This window comes from Malania oleifera, chromosome 1 (assembly GCF_029873635.1).
Source record: "Malania oleifera isolate guangnan ecotype guangnan chromosome 1, ASM2987363v1, whole genome shotgun sequence".
NCBI lineage: Eukaryota > Viridiplantae > Streptophyta > Magnoliopsida > Santalales > Ximeniaceae > Malania > Malania oleifera.
The window spans coordinates 75,261,074-75,282,991 of record NC_080417.1 but is presented as its reverse complement, the minus strand read 5'-3'; the positions used below and the strand labels follow the sequence as shown (position 1 = coordinate 75,282,991).

Here is a 21,918-nt window from a genome sequence, read left to right as displayed (position 1 = left end):
CTCAGGGCATAGATGATAGACCTACAAGACGACGAAGGGGCAAGAGACTTGATGGAGATGACTAGTAAGGAGAGGGTGTATGCAGACGACAGCCACCTCGACACGGGAGACCACCTGCGTGTGGCACTTGAGTAGTCATTTGTTGTATAGGTACTTTACGACCTATATTGTGTTGTACAGTAGTCTGATTCTTATGTTTTCATTTGTATAGCCTCATTATATTATTTCTGCATAATAAGGGATGTTTATTTGTTCTTTCCTAATATGTATATGTAATTGGAAACTACTGCTTGCATAGTCTCAATGTATGCAATTATGTATGAAAGTTGTAAAAGTGTTGTTATCGATTATCGAAATTTTTACTGTAATTCGATGTAGTGTGAATGTCAACAGCTATGTATGAAAGTTGTGAAAATATTGGTATCAATTGTCGATGAAAATTGTTTTCTTTGAACAAGTGTAAGAATGAATGGATATACTTGATTTAAAGAGGAGACACTGTCAAAATTTTTACAGTAAGTTGATGTACAGTGAATGTATACTCTGCCAAAATTTTTAGATCCCTTTTCTTTTTATCTTTGTCATTATTATTCTAGATCATATGGACCACTTTGTATTTGTATATTTATGTGACCTAAGTAAATTATCTTGAACTGCGCATACATTGCGTTGGGTTAAACTAAAAAACAAAAAAAAAACCGAGTCAATGATGACCCTCCATAGATTCGCTTATATAAGCCACAACGAAAGTTGCAAAATTAAGAGCTTGAGTACCATTTGTAAATAATCAAAGGAACATGACGGGTATACGAACCACAAAAGGTATTAAAGAAACAAAAATAACAACTACTAATTTATCGACTGACATATTCTAGAAAAGTTGAAAATTAAGTGAAAAAGGTTTTTTATTCAAAATTTCTTTTGATCATTCGTTGAATTCAATGAAATCAATTGAAATAGACATCCTATAGATTCAAATAATTCTAATAAACAAAAATTACAAGTTTTCATGTTGCATGGGTAGAGCAAAAAACGCTCGACAGTCCAATATTTTTTGATTGCCACACGTCAACCAACGGCCAATTCTCCTTATTTAAAAAACGTTTGATGGTCCAATATTTTTTAAGTAAAAGACACTGGACAGTTCAACGTTTTTTGGCTGCCACACATCAACCAATAACCACTCTTATTATTTAAAAAACATAAATGGTCTAGCATATTTTGATTAAAAATCCCGTAAATTTTAGGAAACATCGGAATGGGAAATAAAATTTACCATTACCTTTATTAATATTTTTATATAAGAAAAATAAAAAAAGGCAAAAACTAGGCTGGCTGACGATCGACAGAGGAAGACCCCGAGTCACGTGCGGGTGGGCCACGTGGACCCCACCTCAAAAGAACACCCTGCAGTCGGCGGACCTTCCGCGGCTTCCCCTTCCTTCTCTGGCTTACACACCATCGCTGCGGAGGAAAAACAGAGCTTACGGGGAGAGGGAGAGAGCGCATAGCGAGTTGCGGGCGTCCTATGCTCTGGTTCTGCCACTTATAGCAGCGTTTCTGTGCCGCAATTTATGGTTAATTTGCTTTGACTTTACTTCCAATTTGTTTACCCTGCGTTTCTCTTCTTAGTCGCTTCTCAGTCTTCTCTTTGCTCTGTTCTTCTTTTTGGGGCCAAGAATCTTTTAGATAGTAACATTTCTGGCATTGTTTGCGATTCATTTGCTGGATAGTTTGCTTTAAGTTCATCAACATTTCTTTTCTGCTCTGTGATACGAAGCATTTGTCTGATAATTTTTCTTTACCTCTACATGTAATAAATTTCATAGCGGTCGCTTACTGTTCTCTGTTCCGTTTTTTCTTTTCCTTTTTCTTTTTGGGTAACGAATTCTCTCTCTCTCTCTCTCTCTCTCTCTCTCATCAGTTGACTTTTGGGTTAATTGGCCTTTTCATCAGCTGAAAATGCAAGCTTCAACGTATGCAGTGAAAGGAAGCGTAGGGGTCGAAGTTCGAAACAATAGGTTTTCACCTGGTTTTGGGGTATTTAGGAAGAGGAATCTCTGCATGACAGATAGGGGCACCTGCTGTGGACTGCGTCTGGGTTCAGTCGCCATGGGAGCCGAGCTTGCCCGTGCAGGAACTGCTGTCGAATGTTTGTTTAGGTCTGCGGTGAAGGCCCGATCGGTCAAGGCACAAGTTTCTGGTCTGTTTGTCACCGTTGATTTTACGCTTCATTGCTTTGCTTTACTATTTGATCTTTATTATTTATTCGTTTTTTTTTTTTTTGGGATTTTCTAATCTGTTCATTTAGGTGGACTTTTTTTTTATTTTTATTTTTTAAGTGTCGTCAGTTATTGCTTCTTTCATTTGGCTGTGCCTTAACTGATGACATAGTTGCTCAAATTTTGGAGCAGTCTAAGATATTTGTCTGGAGTTTTTTTTTTTGATTGCCATTTTGTACGTATCAACTCTTTTGTGATTAAATTATGATGTGGGCAACTGATGTTATGTAATAAGCTGTGATCAGCATTGTTTGTCTGATTATCTCTGCTGAATTTTTTACATGGTCAGGTCAGCTATGGTTTGCCTTCTCTGCTTATTTTACTGATTTTATTTGTGTCTATTCAACAGATTGTTAACTGAATGGGTGGATGGAAGTCCCAACACTTTTTTGTCCCTTGAGTTTGCAAGTCTTATGTGATTCCAAGTTATTCATTTGTGTTAAGTTTGGTTTGCGAAATCTCTATTCCTAGGATTCTAGGAATAGAGTGGTTACAATAGAAGCCTTTGATAATGTTCGTAAAAAATTGCATTACCACTGTAGAGCAAGTAAGAATGCAAATTTTGTTTATGAATCCATAACAAGGAATAGATAAAGAATTAACTATTTCCAAATTTCACCATGGGAATGCCAAATGTCTATTCCTTTCCTCTCCCATGTTGGATGGAATAACATAATTTTTTAGACGAGTGAGTTCTTTCTAAATTGTTACATATCCATACAATTTTCATTACATTTTATTGTATTTCATCTTATACATAGGAATGGGTATTTCGTGAACCAAACATAACCTTGGTGTTTTATTTGCTGCTGACTCCAGCTTTTCAACTAAGAAAGCCCCTCAAGTGACAGGTTCTTATTCTCCTTTGTTGTCAGGATGGTCTGTTAGTGTTAAATGACTAACCATTGTTAATTATTGTTTGCTTTTTTGATGTGCTTGTTTAGTTATCTTGATCCACATTTTGAAAAGGGAAGAGGAGATCTTTTGTTTTATCAAATTTTGCACATTTGTGGACATCCTTACTTTTGCAGTTTTGGCATGGGATATTAGTGAGGTTGTATTTATGCCTCTTAGAACACTAAATGTCCCTCCAAGAATTATCAAGAAATTTCATCATCTAATCATGAAGCTTGACACTTCTAGATTCTACATTTATTGTTTTTATGAGCGGCTTACAAAATTGTGTTGCAGATGGGGATCTTGAGGATGCTCCTTTAGACAAGCCTCTGGGAAAATCTACTGGAATTGTTTTACCATATGTTGGCATTGCTTGCTTGGGAGCTATTTTGTTTGGTTATCATTTAGGGTATGTCTTTGTTTAAATACCACATGCTGTATTTGTTTGCATTCGACCTTTCTAATTTGAAAATATTAATTTGCTTACCAGCTGTGGTTACTTTATTAGTTATAATCTTAACAATTGACTTCACATTGATATCCAAGTTTTCAATGTTTTCTGCTTCTGATTGTATTTTTTTTTCCTTGTTAAATCTATTTGTTTATAAAACTTCATGCAATTCTGTACTTCCTATCTTATGGCAGGGTGGTCAATGGTGCTCTTGAATACCTCTCTAAAGACCTTGGGATTGTTGAAAACACTGTTTTACAAGGCAAGTTTGAAAAAAAAAAAATGTGTGCGCCACAAGCACGACATGCATGTGCATGTGTGCGTATCTTTCCATATTTTTTTATTTTATTTTTGTATTTGTACATCTTAAAAAATGTAGCAAATGATTAGCATATGTCCAAAAACCAGGTGCTATATTGCAAAATGTAATAATATAGAGAGGGTCCTTGTCTATAGCCTCCACACAATATAAATGCATATAAGCATGCCAAGATTTTATGATTTGTCGAACAGTTGGTACCCACACTGTACCCTAAATTACAAGCTAGTGCACAACAGAATTTGTAATTGCTATTTCTAAAATTTTTTGTAGGATGGGTTGTTAGTGCAAGTCTAGCTGGTGCCACCATTGGTTCATTTACTGGGGGAACATTGGCTGACAAGTTTGGTAGAACAAAGACTTTTCAATTAGATGCAATTCCGCTTGCTGTTGGGGCATTTCTTTGGTCCGTCTTTTGTAATTAATAATGATGCTGTGACCTTTGATTACAATTATTGGAAGTAATAGTTCAAAATGTTTTGATTATTTTCTAGTGCCACAGCTCAGAGTGTGCAGACAATGATTGTTGGTCGTATACTTGCTGGAATTGGAATCGGCATTTCTTCTGCTATTGTGCCACTTTACATATCTGAGGTAGTATCGTGTCATTTACATATAGTCATTGTGTCTATGACCTGTTTCTCCTTTCTTTTTCTTTGTATTCCTCCTGCTCACACATTTTCTTTTCAGATATCACCAACTGAAATTCGTGGTGCCCTTGGATCTGTAAACCAGCTTTTTATTTGTATTGGGATTCTTGCAGCGTTGGTTGCTGGATTACCTTTGGCAGGAAACCCTCTATGGTATTTCTTCATTTAGACTTCACTTTTTTGAATCAAAGAGCAAGATGAAAGCACACGAACATTTGAGCTAAATATGAATATGCTGAAGAGAGGCATAAACGTTTACTAGGAAATGTTTTCCATTGTACCACTGTGTATGGTGTGTTTTTTTGGTTGTTGAAAAGGTGTTTGTTGAAGTATAAGTTTTCATTGATGCAATTCGTAAATTTCATTTAGAGCCTTAAATTATGATCATTTCTTTATTTTAGCAATCAATTCAAAGGCATTATGGGTGCATCTGAACTAATCTTTTGTTTGGGAGCTTGGAATTCAGGCCTTGGATTTGGATTTGTCCGAATTCGACAAAACTCAACACAGTTGTCCAAATCCACACAAATCCAAATCAAAGGCCTGACAAATCCTTGCTCTCAAACACAACAAAGAAATTTTAGAGTACAGTAAGTTGAAGCATATGAGTGTAATTCAAATTTTGATGATTCTCCACAAAAGTTGATTATTCAACTGCTTATAGGTAGCTTCCAATGCTAGGTACAGGGTAAAAATAATTGATATCAAGGTTTGGGACTACATTTTTCCTCTATAACGTCTCAATGCCATTCTATAATTTTGAGGTTGTAATGATAATCATGTGCAAGCTTGAACTGTATTTCCATAACATCTGACTCCCATTCTATAATTTTACAATTTGCATGATAACTTTTGGCAGAGGAGGCTGAAATTAGTCAAAAATATGAGTAGTTACAGTTTTCTCAGCTGCTCAAGGTAACAGTGCACTCTCCCTGTTTGTGTGCTTTGTTATCAAAATGAGGTGGCTTGTTTGCATCTATTGTAGCGAGATTCCTTTTCTTGTGGGTATCTGGAGTATTTTTTTTTTTTTTTTTTGCGTTTATGGAGAGCGTTGGGTTGTCCCATATTTTTTGGAATGTTTCTGTACTTATTTTAGGGGTTCTGGATTGAAGAAGAAGAGGAAGGTTCTATGGAAGTGTCCTGTTTTTGCAGTTATTTGGATTATTTGGAGTGTAATGCTGAAACCATTAAGTGCTATAGTACTGCTAGTTTTGTTTGGTGTAGAATGGCCTTTCTTGCTTCACATTGATGTTTTTGTGATGGCCTCTTTGGAAGAATTTCTCTAAACAACTTGCAGAGAGATTGGAGAATTTTCTTCATTAATATGTGTTTTTTCTTAATTTTTGCTTTTATTTTTCCTGTGTGTTAGTTTGTTTGCAGTATGCCTTATCCTCTGGTTTGTATCTTCTCTCTTTCTTCCCTTAATATATTTCTGGTTTATCACAAAGGAACAAAAAAAAGTATAAAAAAAAAAGGAAAGCAAAACTAGTCTGAAGTCTGAACATGCTTTGTGGAAACAGAATTGAAACAGTAAAAAGTTGCAAGGTAGTGTTTCACATGTGTTAGGGTCATATGAAGGATGAATTTCTCTAGCCATGTAAAAATGTTTTGTTTGTAGTATATTTTGAAAGAAAGCAGAAAGTTATGACAATACAAACATCTAAATGAAAGAAGGCAGTCTTTTCTTGATTTGTGTTTTTAGTTTTTAAATATTTAACAGTATTTGAATTTGGGGATTGTATAGAAGATATTTTTATATTTTGTTGGTCCCCCTCCTTTGTAATGAAGCAGCATGTTTTGGTTATCAAGATTGCATTTTGGATGAGTAGTATGTACCTGTGTATCTTGTCTGTCAGGAAGTGGTATGTTTGGGAGAGAAAGGACTGGTAAAAATCTGGTAGCCTGTGGGAATGGTTAAAGCTGTAATGGGCATCATCTTTGCTTTGCTGCGCAAACTAGATATATCATTATAGTCTATTTGTATTTGGTACAATGGCTTGAGTTTGGTCAGATGCTTGACAGTTCCACTGTCAAAATATAAAAATCCAGAACTTCCATTTTGGAATCTTATCACACCTTCTGCATTTAAGAGTTCAAATTTCCTTCAGAAGTTTGGACTAAGTTGTTTTGAGCATGTTTTAATCTTCCATGAACTTGAGCTATTCATGTTAAATTCTTTTGTAGGTTTATGTAGTCTAGTTTGTTCTGCCTTTTGTTTTGGGTCTAATAGTGAATCATTTACAAAGAGCTGAGATATGCACATATTGTTGTGAGTTTTGGTTTTGGTTATCCTGTTTTTGTCATCGCTGTGGCTGTGGAATCAAGTTATCTCTTAAATAGGAGAAAATTTGCTCCTTATTCTAATATGCAACTGCTATGTCAATTTGGGAAATGTTCTTGAAATCTGGTATGGTGCTTTCTTGGCACAGAAATTTTGGACTGGGTTTATGAAGTTTCTTGAACATGTTATAGAGCCTCAATTCTCAGACATCTTAGATTGTGATCATTATATGCTGATTTCTCAATTGTGCATGGAAACTAGAATTCATGAAAAGATATTGTTGGCTCTAGGCCATGGGAGTTTCCTTATTTTAATTTTCCTCCGTGATAGGACTGTACGAGTATATATAAGTTTACTGAAATTAATTATTTTACCTCACCAGTTTTGTGGCGTAGGATATATTAGTTTAACAAAATTAATTCTTTTACCTTACCAGTTTTGTGGCATAGGATTTCTGGTTTATCATATTTCATCCAAGCTGAGTAGATCTGATTTGGCTTCTTCTTTAATTTTTTTCTCAGCTTTATTCTAATGATTCTGCACCCTCTGAAAATCATTTTAAGCTTAAAATTCACCCATCTTTTTAATGTTTCTCAAGTGGATTTTCTCTTTGGTTTACCTTACCAGTTTTCTGGCATAGTATTTGCAGCTTATCATATTTCATCCAAGCTGAGTAGATCTGATTTGGCTTCTTCTTTAATTGTTTTCTCAGATTTGTTCTAATGATTCGGCATCCTCTGTAAATCATTTTAAGCTTAAAATTCACTCATTTTTTAATGTTTCTCAAAGTGTATTTTCTCTTTGGGAGTGCATATTCATGTCAAAGGAATTGATTATATATTGCATTTAGAATTTTTGAGGATAGTTTGCCTCTCAGACACCCCTCTGTAGCTAACCCTGGTTAAGAACTTTTCAATGTCCTTATCTGGATGTTACTGTAAATCTGAAAAAAATTGAAGATCCAATGAAGAGAACACAACAGTTAAAGTTAGAGATGGAGAAGAGAAGAAACAAAGAAGAGAAAGCCCAGCAGTATTTTCCTGGAGCATACGTACAACTCCAGGTCTGCCCTCTTATATATTAAATATAAAAAAACTCAAGGACAAAAATACCCCTACTGACACAACCTAGTTACTAAAATAATATATTCTCTTCTAACTCCCCTCAGCAGCTGGAGGTGTATGAATATCACCTAACCCTTGTTGCAACCATTAGAAAGGCGGGCTAAATAAAGGCTTTGTGAAAACCTCGCCTAACTGAGCCATAGATTTCACAAAAGGAGTCCTCATGACCTTGAACAGTGCACACACCATCTCTTGCAAAATGACAGTTAACTTCAATGTGTTTTGAACTCTCATGAAACACTGGATTGCTAGCATTTAAATGACAGATTGATTATCAAAAAACATATCTATTGGCTTCGTTACTAAGAAATCCCATCTTTGACGTAGGATACTTCAACTACATAAGCGCACTCACATACTCACAGTAAGAGACATAGCTAGGTATTCTGTTTTAACACTAGATCTTGCAGCAGTAGTTCTTTCTCACATACTCACAGTAAGAGACATAGCTAGGTATTCTGTTTTAACGCTAGATCTTGCAGCAGTAGTTCTTTCTTTCTATGCTAGGTAATTAACTCCCACAAATGTGCCCAACATCCAGTAATAGAACTTCAATCATCAATAGAGGTAGCCTAATCTGCATAAGAATATCCCGTGATCTTAGAGTTTCTATTACATTTATATGTCTAACTTTTGCTGGGAGAGCCTTTTAGATACCACAAAAATCCTACAAATAGCATCCCAATGTGGTTATTTGTGATTTTCTATAAACTGAAGATATCTTAGGTCAGGTGACAGTCAAGTATATCAACTTGTCAATGAATTGCCTATGCAATGCTTGTCTTCAAAAATCCAGTTCAACATCCCTAGGCAACTTCATGTTGGAATCTACCGGATTATCAACTGGTTTAGCTCCCAACATATTGTCTCACTTAGCAAATATGAGGTATATTCTCAGTACCACAAAAATAACAAATGATGATATCATCAACATAGCCTACTTAAGTACCACACTTGTTTCCTTTTTGTGGACAAAGATCGAGTGAATAGATATAAAGCCAAATGTAGAGAACAACACACAAAATTTGTCAAACTAGTCTTAAGACCATAAAAGGTCTTATACAACCAACATACTTTACATCCTCCCCTTGAGTAACATATGTAGGAAGTTGCTCCATGTCGACTTCTTTCTACAAATTTCCACACAAGAACGCATTGTTCACATCCAACTGGTGTAAGGACCAACCAAAATTAACTACTGAGATCAATAGATGAATGGAATTTAGTCGAGTTAGAGTAACAAGAGAGTCTCAAAAGGAATCAATGCCATATGTTTGGGTGTACCTCTTTGCGGTCTGTTGAGCCTTAAGCTATTCAAGCCATCAAGAACATATTTGATGGTCAAGGCATCCATTTTTACATCCATTACATGCTTCGACCCAAGGTAAGCGCTTCAAACCGTGAGGGATGGATAGAAACAAAGGAAATAGACAAGGCAAAAGAATGCATAGAACTCGGAACGAGAATAACTAAAACACAATGATATCCATGTTCAAGTACCTTTTCAAAGCAATGGGGAAATCCAAGTCACAATGGGATGGATCCCTAGAGCTAGAAGTCTAGTTAGCCATGGATAGAAGAGGCAGTTGCATGGTGGTAGTCATGTCTATGTCTGCTTCCCATTTTTCATAAGCCTTTACTTTGCTTCTTTGGGTGAGTAACTGATGGATTTGGAAGAGCAAAAGATTTCTCGAGAGGGATAAGGGTAGGAATAGGAAGATCAACACATTAGGGGGACCATATACTATTGACAGACTTGAAATAGATTCATCCAAGTAGGACCAAACGCTAAGGAAAGAAGGTATCCCCCAATAAAAGGTGACATTGACGATAACATATCTCTTGCGATTATGGGGATCATACCATTTGTATCCTTTCCCACTTCTCCAGTACCTAACAAAGAAACATTTTTCATGAGGAGAGAACTTGTCTTGACCAATACGTGGAACTTGAACAAACCATGAGAACATGGATGTTTCTGGGCACACTTAGGTTAGGGAATTTGTTCCCTTAGAACACTCAAGGGCATTCTATTCAGTAGAAAAAGAATAGCATTATTCCAAATGGTTTTAGGAACATGAATACAAAGGATTAAAGATTGTGCTATGTCAATTAAATGTCTTTTTTTTTTGGTTTCAAATAGTCTATTTTGTTGAGGGGTATGTATGCTTGATGTTTGAAGTATAATCCCTTTGGCCAAGCAAGATAACAGAAGCTCATTTTGAACAAACTCAAGTGCATTATCATATCAAAAAATTTTGAATACCAATGCCAAATTAAAATTTTATTTCCTTCAAGAATTATCATATTAGAAAATTTGAATACTAATGCCAAACTAAAATTTTATTTCCTTGAAGAATTGGTTAATATATTAAAAAATTCAGTTCTATCTTTTAACAAATAGATCTAAGCCATATACAAAAATCTACATATTGACAACCAATCAAATTCTTCTCTCTACGTGGACTCCAAATATTTGAATGAATAAAAGAAAACAATGATTTACAACGAGACTCGGGTCTAGATGGAAAAGATGGCCTAATATGCTTTCTCAACTGAAACATTGAACATTTAACAAGAAATATACTTGAATACGACAAGGATTTCTTGTAGTTCTTGAAGAAATGGATACCTGAATGAGCGAGTGTCAATGATATAGAGAAATACCATGAGTAGAAATAGAAGAAGCCCTTTTAACAAGATTTGGATCTACCACCATCATCAAAATTGTACATGCATGCTCTCCACCAAGGAGAACGTAAATCATTGATGGACTTGAAGTAGTCATCCAAGGAGGACCAAACACTAAATAAATAAGTTATCCCCCAATAAAAAGGTGACACTAACACCACAATATTTCTTGTAATTATGGGGATCATAACATTTGTATCTTTTCTCACTTCTCGAGTGTTTGACAAAGAAACATTTGTCATGAGGAGAGAACTTGTCTTGACTAGTACGTGGAGCTTGAACAAACCATGAGAACATGGATGTTTTTGGGCACACACTGATAAGGGATTTTGTTCCCCTAGAACCCTCAAGGGCATTCTATTAAGTAGAAAAAGAATAGCATTAGTCAAGGTTTTAGTAACATGAACACAAGGGAGTAGGATTGTGCTATGTCAAGTAAATGTCTTTTTTTTTTTTTAGTTTCAGATAGTCTATTTTATTGAGGGGTGTGTGTGCTTGATATTTGATGTGTAATCCCTTTGGCCAAGCAAAATAACTGAAGCTCATTTTGAACAAACTCAAGTGCATTATCGGATGAATAAATTTGAATGCCAATGCCAAACTAAAATTTTATTTCCTTGTAGAATTGATAAATATATTAAAAAAATTCAGGCTTATCTTTAACAAATAGATATAAGTCATACACGAAAAATATCCACATATTGACAGCCAATCAAATTCTTCACTTACATGGACTCCAAATATTTGAATGAATAATAGAAAACAATGATTTACTATGAGGCTCAACTCTAGATAGAAAAGATGTCCTAATATGCTTTCTTAATTGACATGTAGAATACTTAACAAGAAATATACTTGAATATGGGAAGAACTTCTTGTAGTTTTTGATGAGATGGATGATCCAAATGAGCGTTTGCCAATGATTCAGAGATCTTGAATGATGAAATAGATATGAGATTTAGTTATTGAATAACTAATAACATGTTCATGGAAAATTTAGGCACATTTAATATAGAGGAAGATAAATAGAAGGGAGTAGATTTGGAGTGTAAATTATTGGACTTCAGGACCGAAACAAATTAGGACTGCCTGTCATATGGGAGGAGGCATCACAATCAATAACCCAAGGTGAATGAAGAGGTAAGAAACCCACCTTTACTTGAATCAGCCTCTGTAGCACTAGATGTTGAAGATTAAGTTTGGAGTTGATGAACCATGCATACATGATTGTTATACTCCTTTAGGGACACGGTAAATGTACTCAACCCCCCAATAGAGTGGCCATGTGCACTTGAAGCGTTGATGGGAGAATCACCCTCAACAAGAGATCCATTGTCCTGTGTCAGTTTCTTGTGGAGATCCCAACAGCGATTAACAATAGATTGTCACTACCACAAGGTGTGCAAATGCGAGAATTCCCTCAATGAACTCCTAGTTTTGATACACTATCTTTGCCACAGTTGCCATCCAAAACTCACCTTTGTCCTCCAATGCTTAACACGGTCAAGGACAGTGCTAGACATGACTAAATTTTCAGAGAAGCTTGAGAAGAAGATTAAGAGCCATGTTTTGTGGTCCATTGTATTCTAGCATATGCTTCATTTATGGATGGTGATTCACTGGTATAATCATGGATATGTTGAGGCTCAAGACTCAACCCACATAGAGATTTGGCAATCAAGAACTCTGCCTTGCCTCTTAATCATCTCAATGTCAGAGCTGTCATCTCAATGTCAGAACCGACTAGTTGAAACTTCTCAGACAGGTCCAAAACTCAAGCTTGGCATTTATGTTGAGAAGCTTTCATGAAGATCATCCTATACGGCCTTGGCTGTTCCATGAAACATCACGTTCACATCTAAGACCATGCAGAACTGAATTTTACAGTATCCTAGGAGGAATCATAGACAAATAGTCTCCCACTCATGCTATCAAAGTTGGCTTTGACCACACAGAACAGAGCAGCCATACTTTGGCTGCTCAGGAGAGGGCAGACAACAGTGAAGCACTGAAGGCACATAAACAGCAGCAGGCACTTAATAACCAACCAACCTGGCAGCAGCTAGAAGGATAGGCAAGTGTGAAAACAGTGACCATGACATCATAATGTTATCATTGCTCAACTAGCAGTCAGGAAACAACAGAACAGCAACAGCAGTCCACCAGAAAACATTAGGGTGCTGTTTTTACATGAATGAACTACCATGATCCACACAACGCCCACAAATATGGCTCATAACTGAGAGGGGAAGGATAGGAAACCCTAAAGGACTCTCGAGCCAGAAAAAAATCTTTACTTTTAAGAGTCGACAAGGGAGACGAAGGGAGAGGACGAGAGGGGCTGACTACGTCAGATTAATCAGGTTCAGATTAACTGCTCTGATACCATGTTGTAGCTTGTAAATCTGAAATAAATTGAAGATTCAATGAAGAAAATACAGTACCTAGCGTTGGAGATGAAGAAGAGAAGAAAAGAAGAAGAGAAATCCCAGAAGCAGTTTCCTGGAGCATACATACAGCTCCAGGTCTGCCTTTAATCCTTCATATATTAATAATAAAAAATATTACTGACAAATGTACCTCCCTCACTCCTTCCAGCACAACCTAATTACTTAAATAACATATTATCTTCTAACAGACATAATTATTATTACACCGTTTCGTTTTGCTAGATATGGTTTTATTTTTTTATAATCCCTTACATTCTCCTATTGTGCATTGCTTTTTTATTTTATCAGGTGGAGGACGATGTTTGTCATTGCTGTGGTCCCCTCTATTCTAATGGCACTGGGAATGGCATTCTGTCCAGAAAGCCCTCGGTGGCTTTTTCAGGTTTTCTTTGCTAGACTTTTCATGATTGGAACCTTTCTGTGTGCATTTCTTTTTTTAAAAAGGAAAATTGTATGTTACTACCTGTTGCACAAAGAAATATGTTTTTTGTCTGGACTGTTTGCTCATCTATACAAAATATATAAGCACCAATAGGAATTTTGATCACATTTAAATTGGACAGAAATACCCTTCTTTATTTACCCAAAGTTCAACACACTCTCTTTGTCTCTATCTTGATTTGGAATTTGAGTTTGACAAGAACTCTCTCCTAAATGATGTCCTATTGAAGGGGACATCAACAATTGAGTAGATTTTCCAAATTCTATCATCTCTCTTCTTCCTCTCCCTTGAACTGGTTCCATGTCAAACCAAAATCAAACCAATGTATAGTGCTAAGTTTTTGTTGAAGATCTGCCTGCCGCATATGGAAAGCTACCAGTCTCGGCAACTCTAAACATAGAGTGTGCCGAGAATCTCAAATAGTATGTCCTAAATTAGACTTGCCTTATTAGCTATAATTTCCTAGAATTAATTGTATGAGTGTGAGTTGATTTTTTTCTATTTATAGGCACCTGACTTCATGCATAAAAGCAGTAGTATGTAATGACATTAGAGACAACATAATACTAAAAATCATTCGTTAGTTTTTTATACTTGTTATCAAAGCGTAAGATTCTTAACACCGTAGCCTCTCAGTCTTGAAAACCGTAGCCACCATCAGCTTGTCGAGCACACAGACTCAGGCCGAGAAAGAGGTTCAGCTGCCACCCTCTCAGGCTGAGAAAGAAGTTCAGCCGCCACCCCCTTCTCAAGCAAAACCCTAGCTGCCGCACGTCCCTACCCACCTGCAACCAGAAACCTCAAAAATCACCATGTCTGTTGACATTAAACATCTTGTGTCAGCTATGCAATTCAACAGCCAGCATGATCAATCCAACCTCCCGATGGTGTTTGAGAAGCTGAATTCCACCAATTATGTCAATTGGGCAAAATCAGTCAAGATGACCATCAGAGGGAAGAGAAAGTTGGGATATCTAGATGGCTCTATGAAGCAACCAGAAGAAGATGAAGCTGCAGCAGAGGGATGGGATGATGAGAACTCACAGGTGTTGGCTTGGCTGATCAACACTATGCAGCCAAACATTGGGCGTAACTACCTATTCATGGAGAAGGCAAGTGATCTATGGGCAGCTGTGAAAGAGGAATTTTCGAGTGGAGGTAATGATGCTTCAATGTATGAGTTGGAGAATCAGATCCGAGACACAAAACAAGGTGATTCCGATGTTAAATCCTATTTTAGTACTCTAAAGGGATGATGGATGGAAATGGATTATTATCAAAATTTAGAACTTGAGAATATTTATGTGCCGGTTAGAGTTACTCGCCTTATGGAGAAGGGAAGGACGTATTAATTTTTGGTTGGTTTACAATCTGAATTTGATCATGTGTGCTCCATGGTGATTAGCATAACTCCTTTTCCTTCCCTTAGTGAAGCTTTCTCAATGGTACAAAGTGAAGAGAGCAGAAGAAAGGCCATGACTATGGATCAGAGTGGAGAATCCGTGGCTATGGCAGTCAATAGAGATTGTAGACCTTCAAATAAGTGGAAGAAAGGGGACAACAAGGACAATATTTGGTGTGACCGATGCCATAAATGGAGGCATACTATTGACACTTGTTGGGAGATACATGGAAGACTAGAAGCTAATAAAGGTAAAGGTAAAAGGGTGAGTAAAGAACATATGGCTGAAGGTGCTCAACAACAGGAGGAGACTAAGTTAGCTTTTACCAACAAGCAGCTTGCAGAACTAATGAAGTTACTAGAAATCCGTGCTAAGACTACCAACCCTATAGAGGGTGGTAAAAGTGTAAAACTTCCTGTGCTTTCTCCACTACTTCAAATAACTGTAATGCATGGGTTGTTGATTCAGGTGCTTCAGACCATATGACAGGAAATAACTATGTTTTTATCTCATATAAACCTAGCCCTGGTAACTATAAAGTTGAAATTGCTGATGGTTCAGCATCAGTAGTTGCAGGAAAAGGAACAGTTCATCTTGGAGGGAAATTGACATTGCCTAATGTTTTGCATATGCCTCGATTATTAGAAAACCTAACCTCTGTTCAAAAGTTATGTAGGCAACTTAACTGTTTAGTGCGTCTTTTTGAATCTGGTTGTTTTCTTCAGGATCTGATCTCAATGCAGAAGAGTGGTTTGGGTGAGGAAGAAAATGGGTTGTACCTGGTGAAGATGCACAACAGGCACGGACAACAGATACGATCCACAAGTTTTCATGGAATGCAACGACCTGGTGATCCTCTTGAAGCTTGGCTATGGCATATGAGACTTGGTCATCCATCTTTTCTTGTTCTTAGTTAAATGTTCCTAGCCTAATAATGCTCGTTGATGTATCCCAAATTCTTTGTTCTACTTGTGAATTAGCTAAACATTAGAGTATCTTATCCTTCAAGTACTAATATAGCGTCTACTCCTTTTTTAGTTATTCATTCAGACGTGTGGGGAACTTGTCGCATATCTTCTGTCTTTGGGCATTGTTGGTTTGTAACATTCACAGATGAGCTCACTAGACATATGTGGGTGTATTTGGTGTGTGACAAATCTGAGGTTTTTTCACTGTTTGTTATTTTTTACAACATGATCCAAAATCTCTTTGACACAAAAATCAGAATACTTTATAGTGACCAAGGTAGAGAATATGTCAATAGTGACTTTAAAACATTCTTTATCGAAAAAGGCATTATTCACTATACTTCGTGTGCATGCACCTCTCCTCAGAATGGTCTGGTAGAAAGAAAAAGCCGGCACTTTCTAGATGTCACTCGCAACTTACTCTTTAACCATAATGTTCCTTAGCATTTTTGGGGTGATGCGCTCTTACCTGCTACCTTTCTTATTAACAGGATACCTTCTAGAGTTTTAGACTTTGAATCTCCACTGGACAAACTCAAAGCTATTTACCCCATGGTTAAATTCTATTATGATCTCCCATTATGTGTTTTCGGGTATGTTGCCTTTGTTTATAATGTGTCAAGCAATATTAGTAAGTTAGAACCTCGTGCAACAAAGTGTATTTTCCTTGGGTACTCGATGTTTCACAAAGGGTATAGGTGTTATTGCCCACAGACTAGTAAGCTGTTTATTAGTAGAGATGTCACCTTCCATGAGTTGGTCCCATTTTACCTCCCTACTGCTCGGCAAGGGGAGAATAGGGTCAATCCCAAGCAGTTCTGGAGTCCTAATCAAGGTCTAGATCAAGTCTCTATGCCAAATGCTATGCCTACTGATGTGTAGGAATATGAAACTATCACATAACAACCTGACCTGCATCCTGAACAGCCTGACCACCTGTAGCCTGAACAGCCTGACCACCTGTAGCCTGAACAGCCTGACCTGTGGCCAGAAACAACCTGACCACCCTGACTTTTGGCCTAATCTCCTGCAACCTGAACATGCACCTGGAGACATCATACCACTTGACACTTTGCAACCTGAACCTGAACCCACAGACAGCCTGCAGCAGACTGACCCTTCTAAATTGCGAAAAACAACATAGTTTTTGTCGATACCAGACAAAGAACTAGGCACATCTGAACCCATCATTCCTCACAAGTTCCCTTAGATGCAATAGAGGAAAGTATATCTGAAGGTAACTTAGCTTTAGATTTACACAGTGAACTTGATATGCCTATTGCTATTAGGAAGGGGTCTCGAACATGCACTATGTTGGGTTTTCCCTCCTTGTGGGGTCCATGCCTTGGACAGATGTTGGTTTATTATTATTATTTGGCTTCTCTAGGAAGCTTGGCAGCTGCTGCCTTGTATTTTCAAAGCCCTCACGCGCAGCAGCAGAAGTGAGCAGCCCCTTCATTTTTCCTGTTTTTTATTCACCCACAGCAGCTGCGGCTCTCCTAGTTTTCTCCATTTTGGGTTTTTCTCTCCCACAGAACCTCTGCCTGCAGCCAGCACCAGCGCCGGTCATTTTTCTCTGCTGCAGTTCGTGCAACTCCAGCTGTGTATCAGCATTTTGAGATTTCTCTATTTATGCTACTTTGGTTGGTTATTTGGGAGCTTTGTTCGGAATATTTTGGTGAGGTTATTTCATCTTGCTATATTTGTTTATACACTCTTGTGTATTTTTAAGGCTCGTGCCTTTTGTATCCACTTTGTACAACATTTTGGTGCTAGTGGATTTGGACCTCCGTGCCCCGTTGTCACGGTCCGCCTTTTTCACACCGTTTTGAAGGGCCGTGCGGCGCTAGCTAAAGCACTCTTGCTTAACTAGCCAGCCTTTTGTTTACCAACATTCATCCACGAAGCACTTTCATTAACATTCAATCAGATAGCAGCGGAAATAATAATCAATTCATGAAAGCCGTGGCAACCAAGCAGTAAATATTGAAGCAAACGTAATTCATTAACAAATCCTCCGTTGACATGTTGTACTTAGCGAGGGAGGCAAGTAGGCTAAGCACGTTGACAATTGCTAGTGAGTTTTACAATGATTGATGAACACTCACCCTCCCCTAAAGAGCTTTCTAGGCCATTCTCACTCTGGCACTAGGAAACATCAAAGTGACTGAGGAATCATACTGCCTTATTTGGCTTACAATGAAATAAATACTAGAAAATAACCCTACACTAGTATTTACATGATGGAAACCCATCCCAAACACACGAGATAAGCGGTCATAGGCAAGCATAATGCCCTGAACAAGCTTAGCCCGTGACATTCTCCCCCACTTATGCGGTCGACGTCCTCGTAGACTTTTGGCGATAGGTACACTTCAACTTTGTCCACGAATGGCTTCAAATCTTCCGCAGAAATCCTGCTGATTTCTTTGTCATCAAGGCACTTCCACTTCACTAGGAACTTCTGCCGCTTCTTCCTTGAGGATAGAAACTTTCGGTCTGCAAGGATCTCTTCAACATCATGTCTGTCAGGTTGCACTGTCTTCAATTCTGCGCTGTTTGACTGACTTCTGCTTAGGTCGTTGGTGTTGTCGTTGAATGGCTTGAGGCAATTGACATGAAATTGCGGTTTTCTCTGCTGATCTGCCCACTTCTTCATTTGCTTAGAAGCTTTCTCCAGATAGGCTTGGGCAAACTCTACATTCTATCCTCCTTCACTGGTGAAGATGTACGCCCTGGGACTCTTTCGTCTGTACGGCTCGCCCACTGTGTGAGGTAACAGTGGCAGCTGGTCTGTAACAAGCTCAAAAGGGCTCTTGTTGGTTATTGAGCGCCTTTGGGCGTTGCCACAGAACGGAGCCACATCAAGTAGTTGCACGCCATTCTTCTGGTTGGCATTGACAAAATGGCACTAGTACTCATCTAGCAGCTCTCTGAATCTCTTCATCTGTTCGTCTGTCTGTCGATGATAACTCAAAGAGATGTCAAGGTGTGACCTGAATATCCTGAAAAATTCTGTTAAGAAGTTGTCAGTAAACATTAAATCTTGGTCACAAATAATAACTTGGGGAAAACCCCAATGTTTCACAACAGTCACAAGGAACAATTGTGTCGTCCCCTCTGCTGAACAGTACTTTGGTGCGGCCATGAAAGTACCATACTTTTTCCGCTCCCCCTTGTCTTGTTGGCAAGTGAGACAAGTTTTGGTATAATCAACCACATCATCCCGCGTGTGCGGCCAATAATACCTCCCCAGTAGTCGTGTCATTGGAGTCATTCTCCGCGAATACCCCTTAACGAACTTCCTGTAGAAACTAGTAAGGCCAAGAAAGGAACGCAACTCCTTCACTGTCGTGGGGATCTTCCGTTCTTGAATCATCCTTACCTTCTCCATACCCCTCCGGATACGACCTTGTTCAACGACTTGACCAAGGAATTTGTTGCTCCGCCGAGCGAAAGAGAAATTCTCCTTCTTCAAATTCAGACTGTTTCCCTTCAGCCTGTCGAACACCTTCTGTAGATGCTCTTCATGTTTCCTCTGAAACAACACCGATACTCCCAACGGTGTTTTGGAAGGGCGAACACATCCCGCTTCCACTTCATCAAGTTGCTTCCCCAACTCTACTATCTCTCTAGGCGCAATCCAACATGGCCTTTTAGCAGGTGGTTTCACTCCTGATAACAACTTGATCTCTTGCTCCACAGTCCGTCGTGAAAGCAAATTTTGAGGCAGCTTATCCGGCAACACCTCCTTATCCTCATCCAACACCGCTTGGATGGTCGTAGGCTCCAGCTCTTGGCCTACTTCTTTGTCTACCACCACCGTGGCTAGACGTGTCTGCTCACCCTGACCCAATCCTTCATTGAGTTGTATGGCTGAAAGGGACTTCCCTTCGTCTCCTTTCGTTGCAACGACTTGCACCATGCACGAGTGATTTCCCATCAGACACAGGGAACTAGCCGAAGGTATCAGCATTGCCCTCGCCCCATTAGGAACTCCATTCCCAGAATGACTGGATAGTCATCCAATGGCACCGCTGTGAAATTCGCATGACCTTCCCACTGTCCAAGCTTTATAGCCACTTGCTTGGCTACTCCTAGAGTAGGCTGGGCTACAGAGTTAACTGCTTTCACGCTTCTTGTATCCTTCTCTAAGGATAAGTTGAGTCTTCCTGCTTCCAACTGCGAAACAAAATTATGAGTAGCTCCCGTATCCACCATAGCGCGAGTACTCTTCCCATTTATCTTCAAGTCCACAAACATTAACCCTCTTGCTCGTGTAACTTTCGGTGTTTTTGCCTGCTTTTCCAATGCGTTCACTAACCGCACTGAACCCACCCTCGGGGCATCATCCTCTTCCCCATCGTCTTCTACTGCCTGTTCTACAATGGAAGCCTGTAAGGCATTAAGTGATGCTTTGTGAGGGCACTCAAAAACTCTATGAGGACCCCGACACAAGAAACACTCAATTTTACTCTTCCCCTTTCCATTGGGTGTGTTGAACCCTTGAGACGACGAAGCTTCCTGTGAGGTTGATGATTTAGAGTCGGCTCCCCCACTCTTGGGTTTGCCATTCTTGAAAGACTTTCCACAGTTTCCCTCTCCGCCAAACCGTTTGGACGAAGCAGTCTCATCACCAGCGTAGTCTGTCAAGCGCTCTGCAGCCGCTTGTGCAGTTGACAAGTCTTGAACCCTTTGCCTATGAAGTTCAGTTCTTGCCCACGGTTTCATCCCCTCTAGAAAATAGAACAACTTGTCCTTCTCCGACATATCCCGAATATCCAACATTAAAACAGAAAATTGTTTCACATATTCACTGATTGAACCCGTATGCTTGAGATCTCTCAGTTTTCTCCTTGCATTATACTCAACATTCTCAGGAAAGAATTGGGCCTTGAGCTCTCTCCTCAAGTCTACCCAACTATCAATCACACAGTTTTCATTTTCAATTTCTCTGTACTTGGTACGCCACCACAGTTTGGCATCACCAACCAAGTACATGGTTGCAGTATCCACCTTTGCCTGTTCTGAGGCCATCCTCACAACGCGAAAGTACTGCTCCACATCAAACAAGAAGTTCTCTAACTCCTTGGCATCTCGGGCACCCCCATACGTCCTGGGTTCTGGCACCTTGGTTTTGCTAACTCCCGGAGTGTTGGAGTTCCCTATAGCAAGAACCATCACATTTACCTTTGCATCCAGATCTGCCATCCGGGCTTGCAAAGTTTCCACAGTGTGGCGAAAGTCCTCTGACATGTCGCCTATCAAACCTGCTTGATGTTTTTGTGATCCCCTCACTTCATCAACAAGTTCTCTCATCTGGGCCACCTCCGCGGCCATAGTGTTGGTTGACTCTTCAACCTGTGCTTCCAGCACGCTGATCCTCTCAGCATTGTTTGGTGCCATGGTCACTTACCAAAGCTTTCCAAACCCAACAACGAAGGCAATCGAATTCATGTAGCAACTCAACCTTGGGCTCTCACCAAGTGTCACCGACTTGGGCTCTGATACCAAATGTCACCGTCCGCCTTTTTCACACCGTTGTGAAGGGCCGTGCGGCGCTAGCTAAAGCACTCTTGCTTAACTAGCCAACCTTTTGTTTACCAACATTCATCCACGAAGCACTTTCATTAACATTCATCCACGAAGCACTTTCATTAACATTCAATTAGATAGCAGCGGAAATAATAATCAATTCATGAAAGCCGTGGCAACCAAGCAGTAAATATTGAAGCAAACGTAATTCATTAACAAATCCTCCGTTGACATGTTGTACTTAGCGAGGGAGGCAAGTAGGCTAAGCACGTTGACAATTGCTAGTGAGTTTTACAATGATTGATGAACACTCACCGTCCCCTAAAGAGCTTTTTAGGCCATTCTCACTCTGGCACTAGGAAACATCAAAGTGACCGAGGAGTCATACTGCCTTATTTGGCTTACAATGAAATAAATACTAGAAA

General features: G+C 38.9%; 1 protein-coding gene across 3 annotated transcripts in view; it reads left to right on the top strand.

Annotated features, from left to right (window-relative positions):
* The first annotated feature begins 1,380 nt into the window (after nucleotides 1-1,380).
* The window catches only part of LOC131147067 (plastidic glucose transporter 4), a 40,340-nt gene continuing 19,802 nt past the window's right edge, over nucleotides 1,381-21,918 (top strand). The window contains exons 1-8 of one of the 3 annotated variants that reach the window (XM_058096908.1): nucleotides 1,381-1,577; nucleotides 1,957-2,203; nucleotides 3,474-3,588; nucleotides 3,825-3,892; nucleotides 4,223-4,355; nucleotides 4,444-4,543; nucleotides 4,640-4,752; nucleotides 13,434-13,527. In XM_058096908.1, the coding sequence (XP_057952891.1) occupies nucleotides 1,575-1,577; nucleotides 1,957-2,203; nucleotides 3,474-3,588; nucleotides 3,825-3,892; nucleotides 4,223-4,355; nucleotides 4,444-4,543; nucleotides 4,640-4,752; nucleotides 13,434-13,527 (873 nt within the window). In that variant the 5' untranslated portion in view covers nucleotides 1,381-1,574. Of the gene's footprint in view, nucleotides 1,578-1,924; nucleotides 2,204-3,473; nucleotides 3,589-3,824; nucleotides 3,893-4,222; nucleotides 4,356-4,443; nucleotides 4,544-4,639; nucleotides 4,753-13,433; nucleotides 13,528-21,918 lie in introns of all 3 variants that reach the window. The other 2 variants (XM_058096910.1, XM_058096911.1) reach the window with 2 other exon arrangements.